Below are 18,652 nucleotides of genomic sequence, written 5' to 3' on the forward strand. Positions count from 1 at the left end.
TGTATGCCAGTCAAGGTGCCGTTTACATTCATATCTTTTCAAAATGTCATCACTTCATCAAATTGTCATAATCAGTATAATAATTCTTAGTTATGGCCATTGTGTTTTGTAAACTCACAGTGACCTTGACCTTTGACCACAAAATTCTCATTAGATCATCCTTGAGTCCAGGTGGACGTTTGTACCAAATTTCAAAGACAAGATATCAATGTATCACATAACTCCTGTCATTTCGACCACAAATGCTTGAAAAACAACTTAGAATGTGAAATTTAAGAAAATTAGTGAAAATAATCACATTCACGTGTCGAGTTTCAACCTTTGCCACTTTTTCTGTTAATTAAAACTTGAGGAGTCCGGAAACCTCTCTGGAGCCGGGGGTGGTTTGTCCGTTCTGGGCCGCTCGAAATGTGGCCCAATTGGAATGGAGCTGTGCCCTATGTAGATATAAATATGTTATTAGTCTCAAATCTGGAAGCTGATATTTCACCTCATCAGGAAGAGACTGTGTCCTCAGCTCAAGTGTTTAAAAGTTTTAAAAAACATGTCTGTGTAAAAATGCTAATGAATGAAGTTACATTTTATAAAAACATACTTTTGCTAGGAGAACTTCCTGAAGCCAAGATGAAACCGCTTGACTTCATCTCAGGTAACAAACCGGATGGAGAGGAACCTTCACCTTCCATCCTCCGTCTGGTAGACGAGAGAGAAAAAGACATTTGATTGTAAAACAATATAAAGGAGAGCGAATTTAAAAAATGTCAATGTGCTTTTTATCCCTTTTGTTTCTTTCATTGTTTAATTTAAATGATTGATTGAAGGGTAAATATGGAGACAAGTGTATTGGCATACATGAGTATATGTATTTGTGTTTGAGGCATCAGATCTTGAAATAAATCCTTTTATTTTAGTTTGTATTGATAATTATTTATTTGATTGTTATTTTCTATGTAAAAGTGTTTTGCTTTTCCATCTCAATAAAAAGAGAGTAATAAAACAAAAGATATCCACTCACAGCAACCGTTGGATACACAAACTACCAAGCAGACATATCAGAGAAGTTCAGGAAAAGTTCATTCTTTAAAAGGGCTTTATTTAATGTATGAATGGAACGGGTTTAATATCCAGAATAGAACTTCTAAATGATTTTTTTGTTAAATGTTTCGTTATTTTCTTTTATCTATAAATAACATTAATCTTGTGTATTAAATGATAACTGTCATGATGTTACACACTCCGGTCCAGTATGTGGCGGCATGCAACCTAAACGTTGGTTTGTAGTCCGCCATTAAACTCAAAAAAGAAGAAGAAGAAGAAGAAGAAGAAGAAGAAGTCTCATCTCCCGGTAGCCTACAAAGCTATTGAAATTAGCTAAGCATGCTTCGCTGGAAACAGACTGACGGGACGGAAGTTGTCAACACAGCGCTAGTCAGAGTTTAATGGAGAGTAAACGGTGTTTTTAACGGAGTTTATCTGGAGGAAAAGTTGCTGTCGCTGTTGGATTGTTTCCCGGTGTCCTACGGAGCTAATGAAGTTAGCATGCTAGCAGGAAGTAGACGGACCCGAACGTAACCTAGTACAGCAGGTCAGAGTGAGCAAACAGTTTTTAACGGAGTTTGTCCGGAGGAAAAGTTTCTGTGGTTTAGTGGAAATGTCTAAAGTCCAAATGCTGAGATGTTTAGTCAACCAGCGTCTAACTGCGGCTGCTGAAGAGATATTTGGTCTGGTTGAAAGAACGATAGCAGAGTACGAGGAGGCACTTTCTTGTTCAAAAGAGGAAAACGAGCGACAACGGAAACTACTGGACGCTGTTTTAAACCCTGAAGTCCGGATACAAAGAGCACGTGGGTTCACTTTATTTCTTCTCTCAGCTCTCAAACACTGTTCATGCTGCGACTGATAACTTTTAATGTAGTTTGGAATGAGACTCGGTTGATTGAATGAATCTTCTTCTTCTGGTCTGTTCTCTCAGTTTCTAGATAACAGAACATATTTACACTTAAAGTACACGTTTGTTCTCTTTGATATGTTCATGGTCGATGGCCATGGAGTTGATTACAACATTTAACCTTAATTTACAGAATTAATACTAGTTACTTGCATAGTCTATTTATTTCTTCCATATTTTAAATATGGACTATCTCAGCTGCAGAACGGTACCAAACAGTTGGATATAAATCAGTGAATACAACCTGATCAATGATAGAATGAACTAGAAAATTTCGCAAGAAATTTTGACAGTGTGGCTTCTACTGCCGGAAGACGTCGCAATATATAGCTACACAGGCCGATGTTACGGTTCGATTGAGTTATCGCTTCTCTCTTTTCTGCATTTAAAATCCATACTCTTGAATTTAATCTTGTATAACGGTTTCAATTTCCTGTACATGTGAGTTTTTCACACACCAAGCCGGATCAAGTGCTGTCTGTCTTCAACAGGCAGTTAAATATATTGTCCACCGTTAATGGTGTCAGCATTGGAGCTAGTTTTCTTATGTGTATTGAGAGGGACCCCTAGTCATGGTCATTACTTTATAACAATGAACAACCCACAACTAACGCTCTTTAACAGAGCAAATCACAACGACACAACAGTCTGTGACACAAACAATTTGTAACACTAATCATTTTACATTTATAAAATTACACCGCCGAACTGCATGCTGGGTACAGCTCACTCGCCTGCTAGCAAAACAGTCTGCTAACAGCTGGGAGAGGCTCCGTTGCTCCAGTAAAGTTTTTCACATGATCTGCTCTTCAACTCATCATTCCTCTCATGTAGTCATATCGGAGCAATAGGAGCTACGGTTATGGGGGTTTGAGGATTTGTTTGAGAGGTGTTTCCCTGCTTTTTCTCCATGAACAGGCTGCAGGCGCACAGGTGATTCTGATTGAGCTAATTAGTGAACAGAGACTCACAGTGTGTGTATGTGAGTCTGTGAGCCTCTGTTCACTAATTAGCTCAATCAGAATCACCTGTGCACATGCAGCCTGTTCATGGAGAAAAAGCAGGGAAACGCCTCTCCTCACATTACGTGATGCCTACTAGTAATGCCTTTGGAAATGATGGGAGCTTACGCTCCCATCATTTCTCTATTTGAGATAAATACATTTGTTTGAGAAGCCTTTGGAAATGATGGGAGCTAACGCTCCCATCATTTCTGTACGAACCTCATTCTGAGCTTCATGTTAAGATACAGTTAATCTATGGGGCTTTTATTTTGAAAGGGTGGGACTGGGTGGGTGAGAGAGGGGGAGAGGAGACATATTCATAATGTTTGACACAAACACAAAGGTTATTAAATGACAGGCTTCATCACAAGTATTCCAGTTAGGATTCACTCTGTGGGGCTTTTATTTTGAAATGGGAGGGGTGGGGGGGGGACAGAAAGATATAGAGAAACAGAGTGAGTGAGTGAGACAGGCAGACAGACAGAGCGAGAGAAAGACAGACAGAGAGAGACAGACAGTGTGTGTAGAGAGACAGACAGAGAGAGCCTGCGTGCATGCGTGTGTGTAACTGGTTGCCATGGTGAGGACGCACCTGGCGTTAGAAGCAAACTGATTAAGAAACGTTACAGTAAACAGTGATTTTGAAACAAAACTTTTTAACAAAAAGTAGGAGTCTGAGTGCCAAAATAAGGATACCGTGAGAAAGATAAGACTCTTGCGAACATGGTGATGTGCTTTTTTATGTTAGTGGTGTTAAAAATGTGAGCTCCAGAGCAATGTACAAAAGTGGTACCGTCTGCTTTCTTTGAGAAATGAGTGGTCAGATTTAACATTGGTCTCTATGGAGCAGAAAGCTGGTTTTCCTGTCAATTAAGGTCTGTAGTGAAAAATGTGTAAATGTGCTGGATTCCACAGTCATTTCTCTAGACCAGCACACCATTAGCTAACTTTTTGCAAAAAATAATGCATGAGGTGTGCAAATTGTGGCACTCTGAGCAATTTGTTTTCAGAAATCACAAAATATTTTCCTGCTCTGCTCCACTCTAACAATTATGCCCTCACTCTAGCCCTTAACGAGCTGCGCAATACACACCCATTATAAAATCTGAAATGGAGCCAAAATGTTCCTGAAACTTCATCTGCGACTTCATGAAAACTGTGCTAGCTATCAAAATGTCCATTTGGCTCAATAACCTCCAGCGTTTTGTCTACGTTTTAAACTTTAAATCATTTTTCTATCTTAAAGTATGGCTTGTCAATATGGGTCCAAAGTTCAGTGTTTTTTTTGCTCTCTTCACGCCGAAACCCCATTCAAGTCTATGGGCCAATTTTGCTCCGTTTTTCGGGATTTTCGGGAAAACCGCTGGGCGAATCTCTTATAAAAGTCTTAGCACACCATTCCCGATCGGGCCGCACGTTCGGATATACTTTTCACGCCGCTGTTGGCAACGCTGTGTGACTAGATACACGCCGAAATTCGGGGTGGCAGATGGAGAATAAGAAAAATAAGCCCGCAGGATTACAGTCAGTGTGCTTTGGCACAGGCAGTTCTACTGCCTTTGTGCCACAAAGCCACACTGAATTAAACAATCATACAACATAGATAGACCTTGTTATCGTGACACATACAGACCTGTGTGGATATTCATGTGTTCATATCTGGCAGGAGCGGGTTTGGTTACTGGCAAGTGTGAAAATGTAATTATTGACATCAATAGAATTATTAAAATATATCAATAATAACAGGGAATCCCTGGGATCAGTGACCAATAACCAAACTAAATAGTCAAAGTATTTTTACCACATCCTGAGTGAACGGTGAAGGTTTGAATCCGAGCGCTGACTATAACATCCAGCTGTTATCACAACACAAAATCATCACAGAAAACGGCTCCCTAAAATATAAGTTTATTTACTGAACAATACTGATCGTAAATCAATAATATACATCTATCAAACAATTACAAGCATAACAACAATCGTGTGTGTGTGTGTGTGTGTGTGTGTGTGTGTAGGTGTGTAGGTGTGTAGGAGGGGGGTGGGGGGGTTCTACCTTGACCTTTAGGTTCCTGAGAGCAGTCTCTAGACGAAGTTTATTAGTTCAGATTGTGTCATTGTCGTTATTGTCACATTTCAGTCTCATCATCTTAACATGGATGTTCTCTACGGCTGACTACCAAGGTAGAGTGTTATTGGTTCAGAAACGGTTACGCTGTGGCTGCTTCTGAAGGTTCTATCCACTGTTTCTACGGTGGCAGGTTTACGTACATTAGTCAACTATAACTGCTCACATGATCAAATCTCAGCCGGACTTTATGGAGGATGCAGGTTCTTTGAATACTTCATAACAATGTTGGGTAGTGCCACACTTTTTTGCCATGTAAGCTATTGATGACCTCATTGGTGCGTTGTGTCTTTACAATTTGTGTCGGCATGTCTGTTTGGTAACTGTGCACAGGGAGTGTGAGAGGGAATGATGGCAGGAAAAAAAGTGTACGTACAGGAGACTATTTGCTCAATACTAAAATGTCTTTGTAACGTCTCTGTGTTACTGTTTTCCTGCAGACGTCCAGCAGCTGTTGGTGGTTAAAGAAGAGGTTCCCCCTGAGCAGCAGGAGTGGAGCTCCAGTCTGGTCCAGGAGGACCGAGGGCCCCCACACATTAAAGAGGACCAGGAGGACCCAGAGCCCCCACACATTAAAGAGGACCAGGAGGACCCAGAGCCCCCACACATTAAAGAGGAACAGGAGGAACTCTGGTCCAGTCAGGAGGGAGAGCAGCTTCAAGGGCTGCAGGAGGCTGATGTCAAGTTGTCATTCACTCCTGTGAAGAGTGAAGATGGTGAAGAGGAGGCTCAGTCCTCAGAGCTTCATCAAAGACAAACTGAACAGATGGAAACAGAAGCTGATGGAGAGGACTGTGGAGGACCAGAACCAGACGGGAACTTAGATCCAGATAGACATCAAGGACCAGATACTGGTGACAAGACTGGAGACTCTTCTGACACTGATGACTGGAAGGAGACCAGAGAACCTCAGTCAGGTTTAAACTCTTTGAAACCTGTTAAGGTAAACTTACTGTTTGTAAGTGATTCAAGATGTAGTGCTGGTAAGAAACTATTTAGATGCTCTGAGTGTGGGAAAACATTTAGCAAGACTGGAAATCTAAAGACACACATGAGAACCCACACAGGAGAGAAACCCTACAGCTGCTCAGTTTGTAAGAAATCTTTTGCACGTAAACATGTTTCACAGGAACACATGATGATCCACACAGGAGAGAAACCTTACAGCTGCTCAGTTTGTGATCACGGTTTCATTGCAAGTGGAGATCTGACGAGACACATGAGAATCCACACAGGAGAGAAACCTTTCAGCTGCTCAGTTTGCGAGAAATCTTTTGCACAGAGTGGAGATTTAAAGAAACACATGAGAATCCACACAGGAGAGAAACCGTTCAGCTGCTCAGTTTGTGATAAAAGATTTAATTACAACAGAGGTCTAAAGGTACACATGAAAACCCACACAGGAAAGGATGCCTTTTAGCCCTTTTACCCAATCACCCGAGGAAAGTGATATAGAAAGTGATATAGATAGCAGAGCAGGTAACTTTTTACCTGCGTCAGTAAAGTAATTTCTCAACACAATCTTCTAAAAGAGACAAGTGTTCAGAGAGACCAGAGTCTTAAACTAAGAATGCACAGACTCATATAGTAGGGGAATTCTTCACATGGGCTGTATAAAAACAGTACCGTAAATTCCGGCATATAAGCCGCTACTTTTTTTCACACGCTTTGAGACTACGGCTTTTACAACGATGCGGCTAATCTGACCAATGAAATTACCGAACAGGTCACAGTGGACCAATGAAACTGTTTCGGCAAACTAACTCACACTTAATTCTTCAGATCACCCATTTTGCGCTTCGTGCACGCACCCTCATCATGGAAAAGACACGAAGAAATGCACATGATGCGGCTTTCAAGTTAAAAGCGATCCGTCTGGCTGTCGAAGAAGGAAATAGAGCTGCTTCACGTACGCTCGGTGTCAATGAATCGACGGTGAGACGCTGGAGACGGCAGCGTGAAGAACTGACTCGTTGCAAAAAGACGACAAAAGCTTTCAGAGGCAAGAAAAGCAGATGACCCGAACTTGAAAACGTTCTTGAAGACTGGGTGAACACACAGAGAGCAGACGGCCGAGGTGTTTCCACCGTGCAGATCCGACTGAAAGCTAAAACAATCGCCACCGAAAAGAATATTGAAGATTTTAGAGGTGGACCATCTTGGTGTTTCAGATTTATGCAACGAAAATGCCTGTCAATTAGGGCACGGACGACTGTGTCAGCAACTCCCTCCCGACTTCAAGGAAAAAATTACAAACTTCAGCGAATTCACTCAAAGAAAGATAGCCGAAAATTCCATTGGACCAGACGACATCATAAATATGGATGAAGTACCTTTGACGTTTGACCTACTTCTCACTAGGACTGTTAACAAAAAAGGTGAATCGTCCGTCGCTCTGAAAACAACTGGCCATGAGAGAACGCATTTCACTTGTGTTCTGAGCTGCACAGCATCCGGACTCAAGCTTCCACCCATGGTGATTTTTAAGCGGATGACAATGCCAAAAGAAAAATTCCCGAAAGGAATCGCCGAAAAAGTCAACAAGAAAGGGTGGATGATAGAAAGCATAATGAAGGAATGGCTGAATGAATGCTACGGGAAGCGACCGGGGGGATTTTCTCACAGAAAAAAGGCTTTGCTTGTTTTGGACAGCATGAGGACCCATATAACAGATTCTGTGAAAGCAGCCATCAAGACGACAAACTCAATTCCAGCTGTGATTCCTGGGGGCACAACAAAGTATTTGCAGCCCCTCGACATTAGTGTGAACCGTTCATTTAAGGTGGCACTCCGAGTTCAGTGGGAGGCTTGGATGACGAGCGGCGAGAAATCCTTTACAAAAACTGGCCGCATGCGAAGAGTAACTTTTTCTCAAGTCTGCCAGTGGATCCTAACAGCGTGGAGCAGTGTCAAAGAATCCACCATCACCAACGGGTTCCGAACGGCTGGACTGCTGCGTGATGAGGAGGACGGCGCAAGCTCAAGGGCGGATTTGCCTCGGGAGGAAAGTGACATTGAGAGCGCAAACGAAAGAGACTGAGTGCAACGAAGCAATTCTGAGGCTGTTCCGACACTGAAGAAGAGGACTTCAATGGTTTTAGTGCACAGGAGGACGATGGCGATAGTGATCAATGACTTTTGCTGGTAGGTTTCCTATATTTTCGCCGAGAAAATGTGTGCTGTTCAATTTTGATACTGAAGAAAACAACTTTAGTACTGTTAAAAGCACTGTTCTGAAAAAAAGCATTTGCGGTATGTATGTAGTTGTGGATGTTACTGGCATTTATTTAATTAAAAGTTTAAAAAAATCTTATATATATAAATATATATTAAATATACATATATTCGTGAAAATGTGTCTCGTTTCTATCTTTATTATCAATGTATGCGCCCTCAACAAGTGGACTGTTGTGCTCAAAGTTTCGGGGTCTGGAGTTATGCAAGAGATGCTGCAGTTGAATTAAACCAGTTTCATTTTTTATTGCACCAACAAGAAAAAACGTTACATGTAGCAAACATTGTAGTCTCTATTAGAGAGGAGTATGCTTTGCTGTTGACATCTATTTTGTATGGAATACTTTTTGTGCAACTTGGCCCCAAAATAACAAACTCTATCACACTCTTTATTGCCTGAGGAGATGAGACACTTGTAAAACCACTTAAGATTCCCCTGCAACAGATACAGTTCATACATATACACTATGTACATCCATGTTTTCATTATAAATTATGCATTTTTTATGTACATCCACCACACATCTTCATTATAAAGAATATAAACCCTTCACGTTTGCTAATACACAGTAACATTAGCAGTAGCTACAAAGGCTGCTCCTTGTTCAGCCATTTACAAAGTGCTCTATTACAATGTTAAGTCCTCTGTTCAGTACAGATACAGCCACAGCGCAGACCCTCCATCACTTGTAGATTCTCCTATTGTTGCTCAGGGCCTCAGTAAGCTTGCTTTGCATGATCTCCTTGGTTGAGTATAAGGGCAGCTCCAGGATTGAGTAACATGTATGTGTCTCAGGATAGTGCTCGTCATCAGAGAGGTCCCCAACTCCTTTAACTTTGACTGTCATCTCGATCGTTTCCATGCCAAGAATGGGCACCCTTTCAAAGCCAGTCACGAACCCTAGTGGAGGGGAATGTGGTAATCAGTGAGTTTCTTGCCTTTTCATTTATTTTTGTGACATCCTAAGTGTTAAGCTTTGCACTGCCCTTCCCCAAAGTCAGACTTTTGAGCTAGACAAAATGTTGTCGCTGCTTATGCTAAGGAGAACAGTTGTTTGATTGACTCCAGGCAACTAAAGTTGCTGGTAAAACATCACCCACTCCGCAAGGGCATTTTTTCCGACAAAAGACTTACCAGATACCGAGTTTACAGAATCAACCCGATCTCATGGGAAGGTGTATACGCATGAGTCACCACGTGTCATTGCTTCGCATTAGGCTTTTCTTACCATGAAACTAACGCAGTTATGTTTAGGCTACAAAACTACGGTAACACAACAAAACCATTTACTTAGGTTGAGGATAAACATCATGGTTGGGCTTAAATAAGTACCTAAAGTAAGTAAAATACATATGAAAACAGGAGAAGACGTCACTTGCATCATGAACGTTGCTAATGATGCTAACGCAACTTTAAAAAAACACTTTACGACCCGTCTCGAACACCGGTCTCCTGGCACTGGTTCAGAACAAAGCATAAAAGGCGGATGCATTTACATTGCACTCAGTACAGACTACATGGCGTACAAATTACACGTAAAAGGCAAAAACTGTGTTCTTCCATGCAAAAGGACTTACAAATTGTTGTGTCGTTAATACACCAATTTGTGAGAGCGGGCTGACAGAACAATAAATGTGAAAACATTCATGAACCATCTAGATTTAAATAGTTCTGGTCGATAAAACAATATTGATAATAAGATTCTGATGATTATTTGCTTTCTCTTCATTCAGCACGTATATAGCAAGTCTAGTCAAAATAATAAATTGTAATTGTTTTTAAATGTCAAATTGTGGGACAATACTTACAAAGGAAAGCTTTCTTCTGATCCTCAGTTAGTTCATCAAAAACCTCCCAAAACATCTGTATGGTGGGGTGTGGTGGTGTGGTATTGTACTCCCCCTCATAACCTGTGTTCTAATTACAGTGAAACAGACTTGTTACAATCACTTCTGTTAAAGATCATTTTTAGTATTCAAATCGAGCACGACGCAGGGATGAGGATGCAATAAATCAGTTGCAGAGAAAACTAGAATGCAAAGAGCTCTTGTTCTAGACTGTACCTGTTTCAGCTTCGCCCAGTCATGGAAGTCTTTGCCCACCAGCACTTCCTGCAGCTCCTTTGGTCGGAACAGCTTCACCAAATCCTGGTCACACACCTGGAAGAAGCCTCGCTTGAACTCCTGAAACACGCCCTCCACTGATGTGTTGAAGGCATGATTCACGTAGGCATCCACAAACTCCTTCCTGTTTAGCAGATTAAAGTTTCATTTCAACAAAAGGTCGGAGCAGCAAGTGTGTGATCGAAATCCTATCTCTCTGTATTTTCCTGTGGAACAATGGAAGCTTAATTTCCTCGTCCACAAAACTTACTTGTGGTATACCTCAAGGATCGACTCTGGGCCTCATTATTTTCTCTTTAACCTGCCTCCTCTTGTTCACATAATTAGTAGATATTATAAATCTTTTCATTTCTATGCAGATGATACAGTTATATCCTCATGTTAACTCTACTGATAATAGCAGTTTGGTTGCCCTAAAGAATTGCTTTGAGGATAGTCTGCTGATTGGTTGAAGTTGGCCGATGATGGTTCATTAAATCACCTGCTACTGTTTTTTGAAAGTGCCTGCCCTTTTCCAAACAGTTTCCATTAACAGTTTCTCAGATGGTTCTGTGTAACAAACTGTCTGGCGTGTTAAAAACAGCCTCTGCCAGAAACTTTTGATGTGTTCTCATCTATTAATGCTGATTGAGTGTTTTCCTTCAATTATTGTCAAATAACAAAGCACACAAGAAAGTCACAAAAATGCATGGTCCTTACTTATTTTCCCCCGTCAGGGGCTTCACTGGATTTTTAGGATCAAGGTCCACCTCTGTGCCATCCCAGTTGATCTATTGATCAGTTATCAGAAAGAAGAAGATAGTGAGGTTACTGCTTTGATAAATGATGATAGATTTCAGAAAGAGGAGTAATGACATATTATTTTATGTTATGTTATTGACTATCTGTAAAACACATACTACAAAGTCCATGTAGAGGTTTTTTATGTCATCATCTTCGTAGACTTCCAGGATGTTCATCAGACTCCTAGAAGCAAAATAAAAGAGATAATACATAAGATAGCAAAAAAGGGTTTTCAGTATGTTTTGACCAGACCTCAGCAACTGTAACCAAACATTTGTGATTAAAATATATATTAATTTCCTCTTACTCTCCAACGCATGGGCTGAAGTCGATCATGTCCCACAGTGAGGGCTTTACACCCAGCAGCTTTATGAACAGAGCCAGCGGGAAGGGTAAGTGTATGATGTACTGGTTGTACAAAGCCAATCCACACAGAACCCCAAACTGGAAGTATCTCTGGTCCTCCTCTGTGGCCTGGTGTTGATGGAAGACAAAACTTATATCAGAAGACTAGAAACAAGATAGGATGATAATAATTTAAGATCTGAATTGAATATTTATTTTCCTGTATGAAGATGTAAAGTCTTACTGTGGAGGGGAACCATGCCAGTGTTTTGGAGTCGTTGAACATGAACATCCCAGACTCAGCTGACATCATCTCGTGAAACAGTTCATGAAAAAAGTCTTTTTTGTAGAGATACTGATCATCTACGGTTGTGAAGTTTTCATCAAAATAAACCTGGAGGACAAAATGGTACAAACTAAGTTTTCCTCCTGGTATAGCTTATACAAGAGTACATATACAACAATGCAAGATTTGAAGTGGGACTTGTGGCTATCAGATCAAAATACATGTTTACCGCAAGTGGTAACTTGTAGTCAGCGGGAGTAGCAGCAGCAAGTCGTTCAAAGGTGTCTTCCAAAACCGATGCTCGCTTCAGGTCCAGAACAAAATACTCCTCCAATCCCCACAACACATCCAAAGGGTCCTGTGCTTCGTTCTGGAATACAGTTCAAGATTTCATTATTACACCATTTCTGTGTTGTGTGCTAACTTCAGTGTTTCTCACACAGAGAACATGTATTCTATCATACTGCAATGACACACATTGAAAAAAACAGATTTCTTGATCTTGACAGTATTGTGGGTCAAGGTTAGTTCTCATGAGACATGTTTAAGGTTTCAGTTACCTTGGTGTACTCAGCATTCACGTCAAAAACAAATTTCTTTGACTCCAGATCCATCACAATTGGAAAGCTACACAGGATAAGTGGCTCAATATGCAAATACTGAAAAGGGAAGAAAAAAAAACAAGATTACAGATCATCCTCCCAGAAGGAGGGACAGCATCATGGCTTTACCTCACGAACTATTTAACAATGTGTTCTTTTTACCTTGAGTTGTGATCGAAAAATCCAAATCTGCAGATCCTCAACGAGAAAGTTTTTGTCAATCAACAAACGGAAGTCGGTTTCTGGCATCCTTTGAGGTTCTGCAGTCCTGCTGTTGGCCTTTTAAAGAAGTGTTTATTAGGGGAAAAGTAAATAAAATTAAAAAGTGTATAGGATTATGCTGTGACGTTCATAGAAAACACGGACAATAAGTGATACTAACGTTGTACATGTACTTGAGGACTAGCAGCAGGTTTCTGACTCCAGAGTTGCGAGGAACAGGCTTTAAGGACAGGATCACTGAGAGGGCCTGCTTCCACACATTAACATGTTCAACCATGGTGGAGGGCAGCAGTGAGGACCACCAGTCCCCTGAGGAAGACAACATGGAGATTTGCAGACATTAACGCCAGTGAGCATTTAACAGCTGAGCAGATGTCACAGACATATCTTAAAGCAGTGTTAAAGCAACGTTGACCATTTTTACTGCCATTTCTACATCACCTTGTATTATCTTGAATCGGTGAACTAGCGATTTCAAAGAGATATACGTTTGATAAATCACAACTTTGTTTCATGCATGTGTTATTGAAAACATATACGCATCAACTATTTCATAAATGAGACAAAACATTTGTATTCAGGCGGAATTAACAGGCTTTCTTTTTCCCCTCTCATCAGTAAAACAAACAGAACGTACGCTAGCCTTTTATATTAGATTAGAAGTATATGGCAGACTTTTTGGCCGCCGTCACAATCTTGGCTTTTTACAACCAGAAGTGACACAGAAGGGTGGAGCGAAGTACAACCAAACGCTGAACAAGACATTTTTAGGTGACCACAAATGTTAAAATGTACTTTTACGAACTGAAAACACACTGTGAAAGAGTTAAAGTTGTAAAACTAAAATTCGGACAAATCCCAGACCAGGTAATGTCGTGGCAGCGACCTGTCAATCACAGTAAGCCTGCCCTAAAGCGTACCCTGATTTATGGCTCAAACTGGGGTCACCTGGTTGAGTGTGAGAGACTCTAAGAGCAACATATCACGTCAACATGAGAACATCAAAATATGATGTACAATTGTGGGTATTTATTTTAACTTTTTATTCCCTAATTTGAACGTCTTCCAGGCTCTTTCCTCACAAGATGAGTCATTTCAAATAATCTATTTACTCGTTTTGTCAAAACGGCTTCAATCACTAAATTAAATGTTTGATGAATAAATAAATAAATATTCTGTAATTTCATGTGTTTTTATGTTCCACCTTTAACCCTTAATGTTTCTGAGTAAATGTAATATTCCAGGCTGAACACACACGTGCCGTCCTTTTTGTTTACCTTTGTTTATGTCTCCATGCTTCCACTGGTTACCCCGTGTTTAACGTCACATTGCAATGAATTGTGGGTAATTCCCTTGGGCAAAGTCTGCATCTAATGCTGACTTACGGAAAGGGTTCATAAAGGGCTCCAAATGTCTGCCAGAGAGCCCTCAAACACTCAAAGATTTGACAGTGGGACAGCCCTAAACCCTCACGGACTTTATGGGAGCGAGCCTCAAAGTCTGTGAGTCTGGAGGTTGGGATTGGGTCATTGTCTCATACACTTCCATAGACTTCTTTTTGCAACCAGAGGAGTCAGCCACGATGACCAGCAGAGAGAGTGTGAGGCTGTTATCAGTGAGATAACATTGTGCAGGATTACATGAATGCATTGTTTCCTGCTAGCCCCTCATGCTCAGGTGGGTGGTCTGAATCCAGCACGGGAAACAAATTTCATGGAAACTCAAGGATTTTAACTGTAATGTGTTATCATGAACAATATTTTGCTGATGTGACACGGTGCGGTGGCGACAGTACCTATGACCTGGAGACTGTCAGCAGACAAGTTTAGGACGGCAGCAGCGACCGCCTCAGCGAGAGTTGTGCTCGTTCGACGCTGTTCGTGGCTCTGGATCACATGCAGGAGCTCATTGAGAAGCAGGTAGATCCTCAACCCCTCCACCCCCGCTGGCTTCTTCTCAAGGGAAGGAAGCAAGAGCAGCACAGCAGCCTCGACCTGTTGGTTTGAAAAGGACAGTAAGGGAAAAATAACGGAATTTGGTCATTTTTTTAATTAAACGCCTCAGACAAGTTAGCAGACATATTATGAACGTGTTTTGAGAGTAATTACTAACTAACTTTGAAACCGTTCGTGCACATTACACAGATTGTAGTTACATACCTCGGCAAAAACATTGTCCTCCTTCACCAGTTTCTTAAAAGCGCGTCGTGCGACTGACAAGTTCAAGCCCGAGTACTTTGGTGAAGTCTGGAAATGTTTGTCTTCGCTAAAAACATAAAAGAAAAAAAAAAGAAAAAGATAAGCTCACATTCAGAACAGCTACTCAGGCACAGTGGTGTTCCCATAAACCAATATTGGACGAACTGAAAGTTCGAGCTGATGATGGCGCAAACAAGAGGTCACCAACGTCATTGACATTCATCACGTGTGATGAAGTGCAATGTGTTCACCTTTGCTCAAGGAAGCTTGTATTCAGACAGGATGCAGAGGAGAACGTTCTGCAGATTTCCCTGTGAAGATTTAACATTTTCAGTCCGTTGCACTGAGAAAACTGTTAAAAGCTTTGGAACCAAATGATTAATGTAAGTCGTGACTTAAATGAATCATAAAACATCCGACAGCTCGATAAAGTATAAACAGATTGAAAATATATCGCCAATGCAATTTACTTACTGTTTGATCTTTTTCCATTGCTTTGAATCACATTTGGAGGTCCATTTGTCAATCATGTCATCGAGACGATGCTGTGTTTTGTTGTTGACGCCGTCGGCGTTTGCCTCCTCGCCAACGTCCTGCTAAATAAACAGGGCTGAGTTGATGTTTCACATCTTTAAGACGCCGACCATCACGGTCTGTGCTGTATGTATTTAAGTCAGTACCTCATCGCACGTTGCAAACGAACAGTTTCCTCCTGCGAAGATGTTTCTAATTCGAGCATCATCCGTGTCTGGAATAAAAACAGAATGAAAGTGTAATCCCCTCCGTGACACCATTCCTTGCATTCACATTATTTCATTCAGTTATTTTATTAACGTAGTTACCCTGTGACAGTTGAACCGGTAGCGGCACGGACGGATGACTCTCCTCTCCGTGTCCCAGCTGCCCCTGCGCTCCACACCCGAAGGAGTAGACCTTCTTGGAGTCCGTCAACGCTAATGTGTGATGCCTGAGTAGGTGTTATATATTACGAACAACATTTTAACGTCGTCACAGGTGTGAATATACTTTGATTGACTACATTTTTAAGTATAGTTTTCATTAGAGCAGCTCTTGTAATCTTTGACAAAGTGAAATTCTCAGAATAATTGCAATATAAAAGGTGATTTGCTGTACCGTCCACAAGCAATCTCTGTGACCTTTGCCCCCCAGAGCTCTGCAACAAGCCGAGGTCGTAGTTCATCGCTGAATGAGTTGTGCCCGAGCTGTCCATATTGACCAGAGCCAAATGTGAACACTGCACCATTCTGAGGAAGCAACCAGACAAAACCATGGTTATGTCTTTGGAAATCTAAGAAGTCAGTGTATGGTTTATTTTCTCTCTAAAAAAGCAATCTTTTACTAAATGTAATATTTTTTTTCTTTTTTCTCTATAAAACCCAGAGAAAAATCTATAATATTTTAAATTTAAGCTGTAATAATAAATATTTTATAATAACCATGGAACATTTTTTGGAGGATTTTACGGCCTCGTTACTGTGTTGGTTCAGTGCTCTCATTAGCATTGTTTTTGGCTAAAGCAGGCTGTTGTTTTTAGGGAAAAACCTCTATATGGATATTGATATATACTGTATATGTGAAAATAAGCGTCTGTTTGCGAACACTTTCGCCATATCAAGTTAAATGGTTGCAATATGTTGGCAGGCCCCCCGATTAGCCAAAACATCTGTTAATGTTACGTGTGCACATGCCAATGTACCGTAAATATTATATATGTCAAATTGATGGCAAGACTTGTGGACACAAAAATACATACATGGGAAGTAACTAATGAACGAGTGGGGAAAGAGTAGAAGTCCAACCTTTGTCAGAATGGCAGTGTGGTCCTTTCCGCAGGAAATGTGAATAGTTGTCTTCATGTTCAGACAATGAACAGGAGTTGGCGCGTGTCTGTCTACAGAACAGAAATGAACATTCAAGTTTGCATGTCGTGGAAATAGTTGTGAAATCCATCTTTAAAGGAATGTTAAAAAGACGAGGTGAATTCAAATTCAAGTGAAGCAGATAGAGATCGAACTTGTTGCTGCAGTACCTCTTGTGTCTCCCAGCCCGAGCTGCCCGCGGTCGTTTCCTCCCCAGCCGAACACGGCTCCGGAGACCGAGAGGCCGAAGCTCTGCTCTCCCCCTGCAGCCACCTGGACCAGGGGGAGTGCTGACAGAGATCGGATGTGTTGGGGGGAGCCGGCGCTGGGCCCGCTCCTCCCCTGACCCAGCTGGCCCCTGGAGTCCCGGCCCCATGTGTACACCTGACCACCTGTGGAGAAATCACCAAGATTTGTATTTATTTTCTTAAGACTGTACAGCGCCAACGAGCTACTCCTATGGTAGTAATGATTAGTAGCAGTTTACTGTACACTTCACCTTTGGTGAGGGCCACTGAGTGCTGGCTCCCACAAGCAACCTGAGACACCGGTATGTCACACAAAGCTTCCAGGGGCCTGAGAGGACGAACAAATACAAAAAACAGACATCAGCATGAATCAGAGATGTAGAAAGACAAGTTTTGCCCCATTTTCCCCATTTTCTTTCATATTCAGGACAGCGATTCACACCGAAACCCTTGCTTCTCCTTACTTTAGATTGTAAGCACGGGTCGTGTCCACACAGAGAACTTGTCCCCCCTCGGACAGCAGCGTGACCACATCATCATCATCATGACAACCCACGGCCTGAATCTTCTCTTTACACTTCACGCACTCTAAACAGAACACAGCAGGTGTAGAGAGATGGTTGTCAGTCATCATCATTACAGCTAAATGAAAAAAACATTTGCACGAGTTTGCAAAGTAAAAGGTTGATTTCTTTTTTATAAATACATATACACATGTATTTGTTATTACTGCAAAATGAGAAAACATTTGTTTACAAAGTAAGAGGTAGATTTAAATAAATAAATGAATAGACCATTATTTTTTTATAAATAAACACCGGCAGTAACAACATGATGCTCACTCTGCTTCCCTCTGACTCTTCTCCCGTCTTGGCTCTCGCTCGTGCGAATAACGAACGCGTTTCCGTTTGTTTTGACGAAAGCGAGCGCGCTGCGGCCCGCGGACAGATCCGCGATGTGATAACCGAGGTTTAAACGATGACCCCCGACGTCCGTTGTCGGCCCGCTGTCGATAATAACGCCTCCCTTTAGCCGAAAGCCCCGGTGACCGTCCTCTCCCCATGAAAACATGTTGTCGCAGTGCATCCGCGCGACCCGACCGACGGCTGCTTCATGGGACTCGGAATCGAAACTTAGAGCGGACACAAAACTTTGGCGCAAGCGGCGGAAAACAAAACCTAAACATGGGGAACAAGAACAACCTGCGTGTAACGAAACGCGAGCTGACACGACAAGTCACGTTATTTGTTACCTTTAAACGAAGACAAAAACAAAGGTGAAACAGCGAGTGTCTGTTTGAGCTGGTATTTGTCATATACGATCATATTTAATAGGTTATTAATGACTTTTAATGGTCTTTTTTTGTGTGCCACTGCAGTAGAATTGTAACTCGCGAGCGTTACAGGTGGTTATAAGTGCATACGGTTGAATGTAGCTACATGTTGGTATGTTGTTGGTGAAAAGGAAGTGACGATCGTCTTCGTTTCATATGCAGAAGTTGAATTAACTGGATAACTTTAATATCAACCTAATGCACTTAACTTGCCTGTTTATTGTGAAAGACAACACATGTCATGATTGAAATGATTCTTAACTCAATACAAATATAATAAAGAGACCTGACGGGTCCGTGCACGTTGTATAATGAACATG

The 18,652-nt window shown here is 41.4% G+C and overlaps 2 protein-coding genes across 3 annotated transcripts; one reads left to right on the forward strand and one right to left on the reverse strand.

Moving 5' to 3' along the window:
• Positions 1 to 1,321: 1,321 nt before the first annotated feature.
• LOC306698761 (uncharacterized protein) lies at positions 1,322 to 8,431 on the forward strand. Of its 2 annotated transcripts, XM_079163232.1 has the most exons (3): positions 1,322 to 1,844; positions 5,518 to 6,020; positions 6,860 to 8,431. In XM_079163232.1, the coding sequence occupies exons 1-3, from the start codon at positions 1,652 to 1,654 to the stop codon at positions 7,094 to 7,096; spliced, it is 933 nt and encodes a 310-aa protein (XP_079019358.1). In that variant the 5' UTR covers positions 1,322 to 1,651; the 3' UTR covers positions 7,097 to 8,431. The 2 variants fall into 2 exon arrangements, with proteins under 2 accessions (XP_079019358.1, XP_079019357.1); XM_079163231.1 differs by having other exon boundaries at positions 5,518 to 8,431.
• Positions 8,432 to 8,569: 138 nt separating this feature from the next.
• Positions 8,570 to 18,312, reverse strand: LOC306698758 (putative E3 ubiquitin-protein ligase HERC3). The gene is given in 23 exon segments (XM_079163228.1): positions 8,570 to 9,212; positions 10,121 to 10,229; positions 10,376 to 10,559; positions 11,135 to 11,205; positions 11,335 to 11,401; positions 11,526 to 11,692; positions 11,808 to 11,957; positions 12,079 to 12,219; positions 12,410 to 12,529; positions 12,614 to 12,730; positions 12,834 to 12,982; positions 14,469 to 14,667; positions 14,833 to 14,938; positions 15,123 to 15,214; positions 15,345 to 15,464; positions 15,552 to 15,619; positions 15,714 to 15,838; positions 16,006 to 16,136; positions 16,692 to 16,783; positions 16,922 to 17,143; positions 17,251 to 17,327; positions 17,464 to 17,587; positions 17,842 to 18,312. Coding segments are annotated over 23 exon segments (3,093 nt in total). The 5' UTR covers positions 18,086 to 18,312; the 3' UTR covers positions 8,570 to 8,994.
• Between the last annotated feature and the right edge of the window lie 340 nt (positions 18,313 to 18,652).

Source organism: Pholis gunnellus, assembly GCF_910591455.1.
Source record: "Pholis gunnellus genome assembly, chromosome: 7".
Taxonomy (NCBI): domain Eukaryota; kingdom Metazoa; phylum Chordata; class Actinopteri; order Perciformes; family Pholidae; genus Pholis; species Pholis gunnellus.

Excerpts from the sequence above, each read along its gene's own strand:
- LOC306698761 (XM_079163231.1), top strand. The coding sequence starts at position 1,652 with ATGTCTAAAGTCCAAATGCTGAGATGTTTAGTCAACCAGCGTCTAACT. Across the intron at positions 1,845-5,517 it reads AGTCCGGATACAAAGAGCAC|ACGTCCAGCAGCTGTTGGTG; the intron begins GTGGGTTCACTT and ends GTTTTCCTGCAG.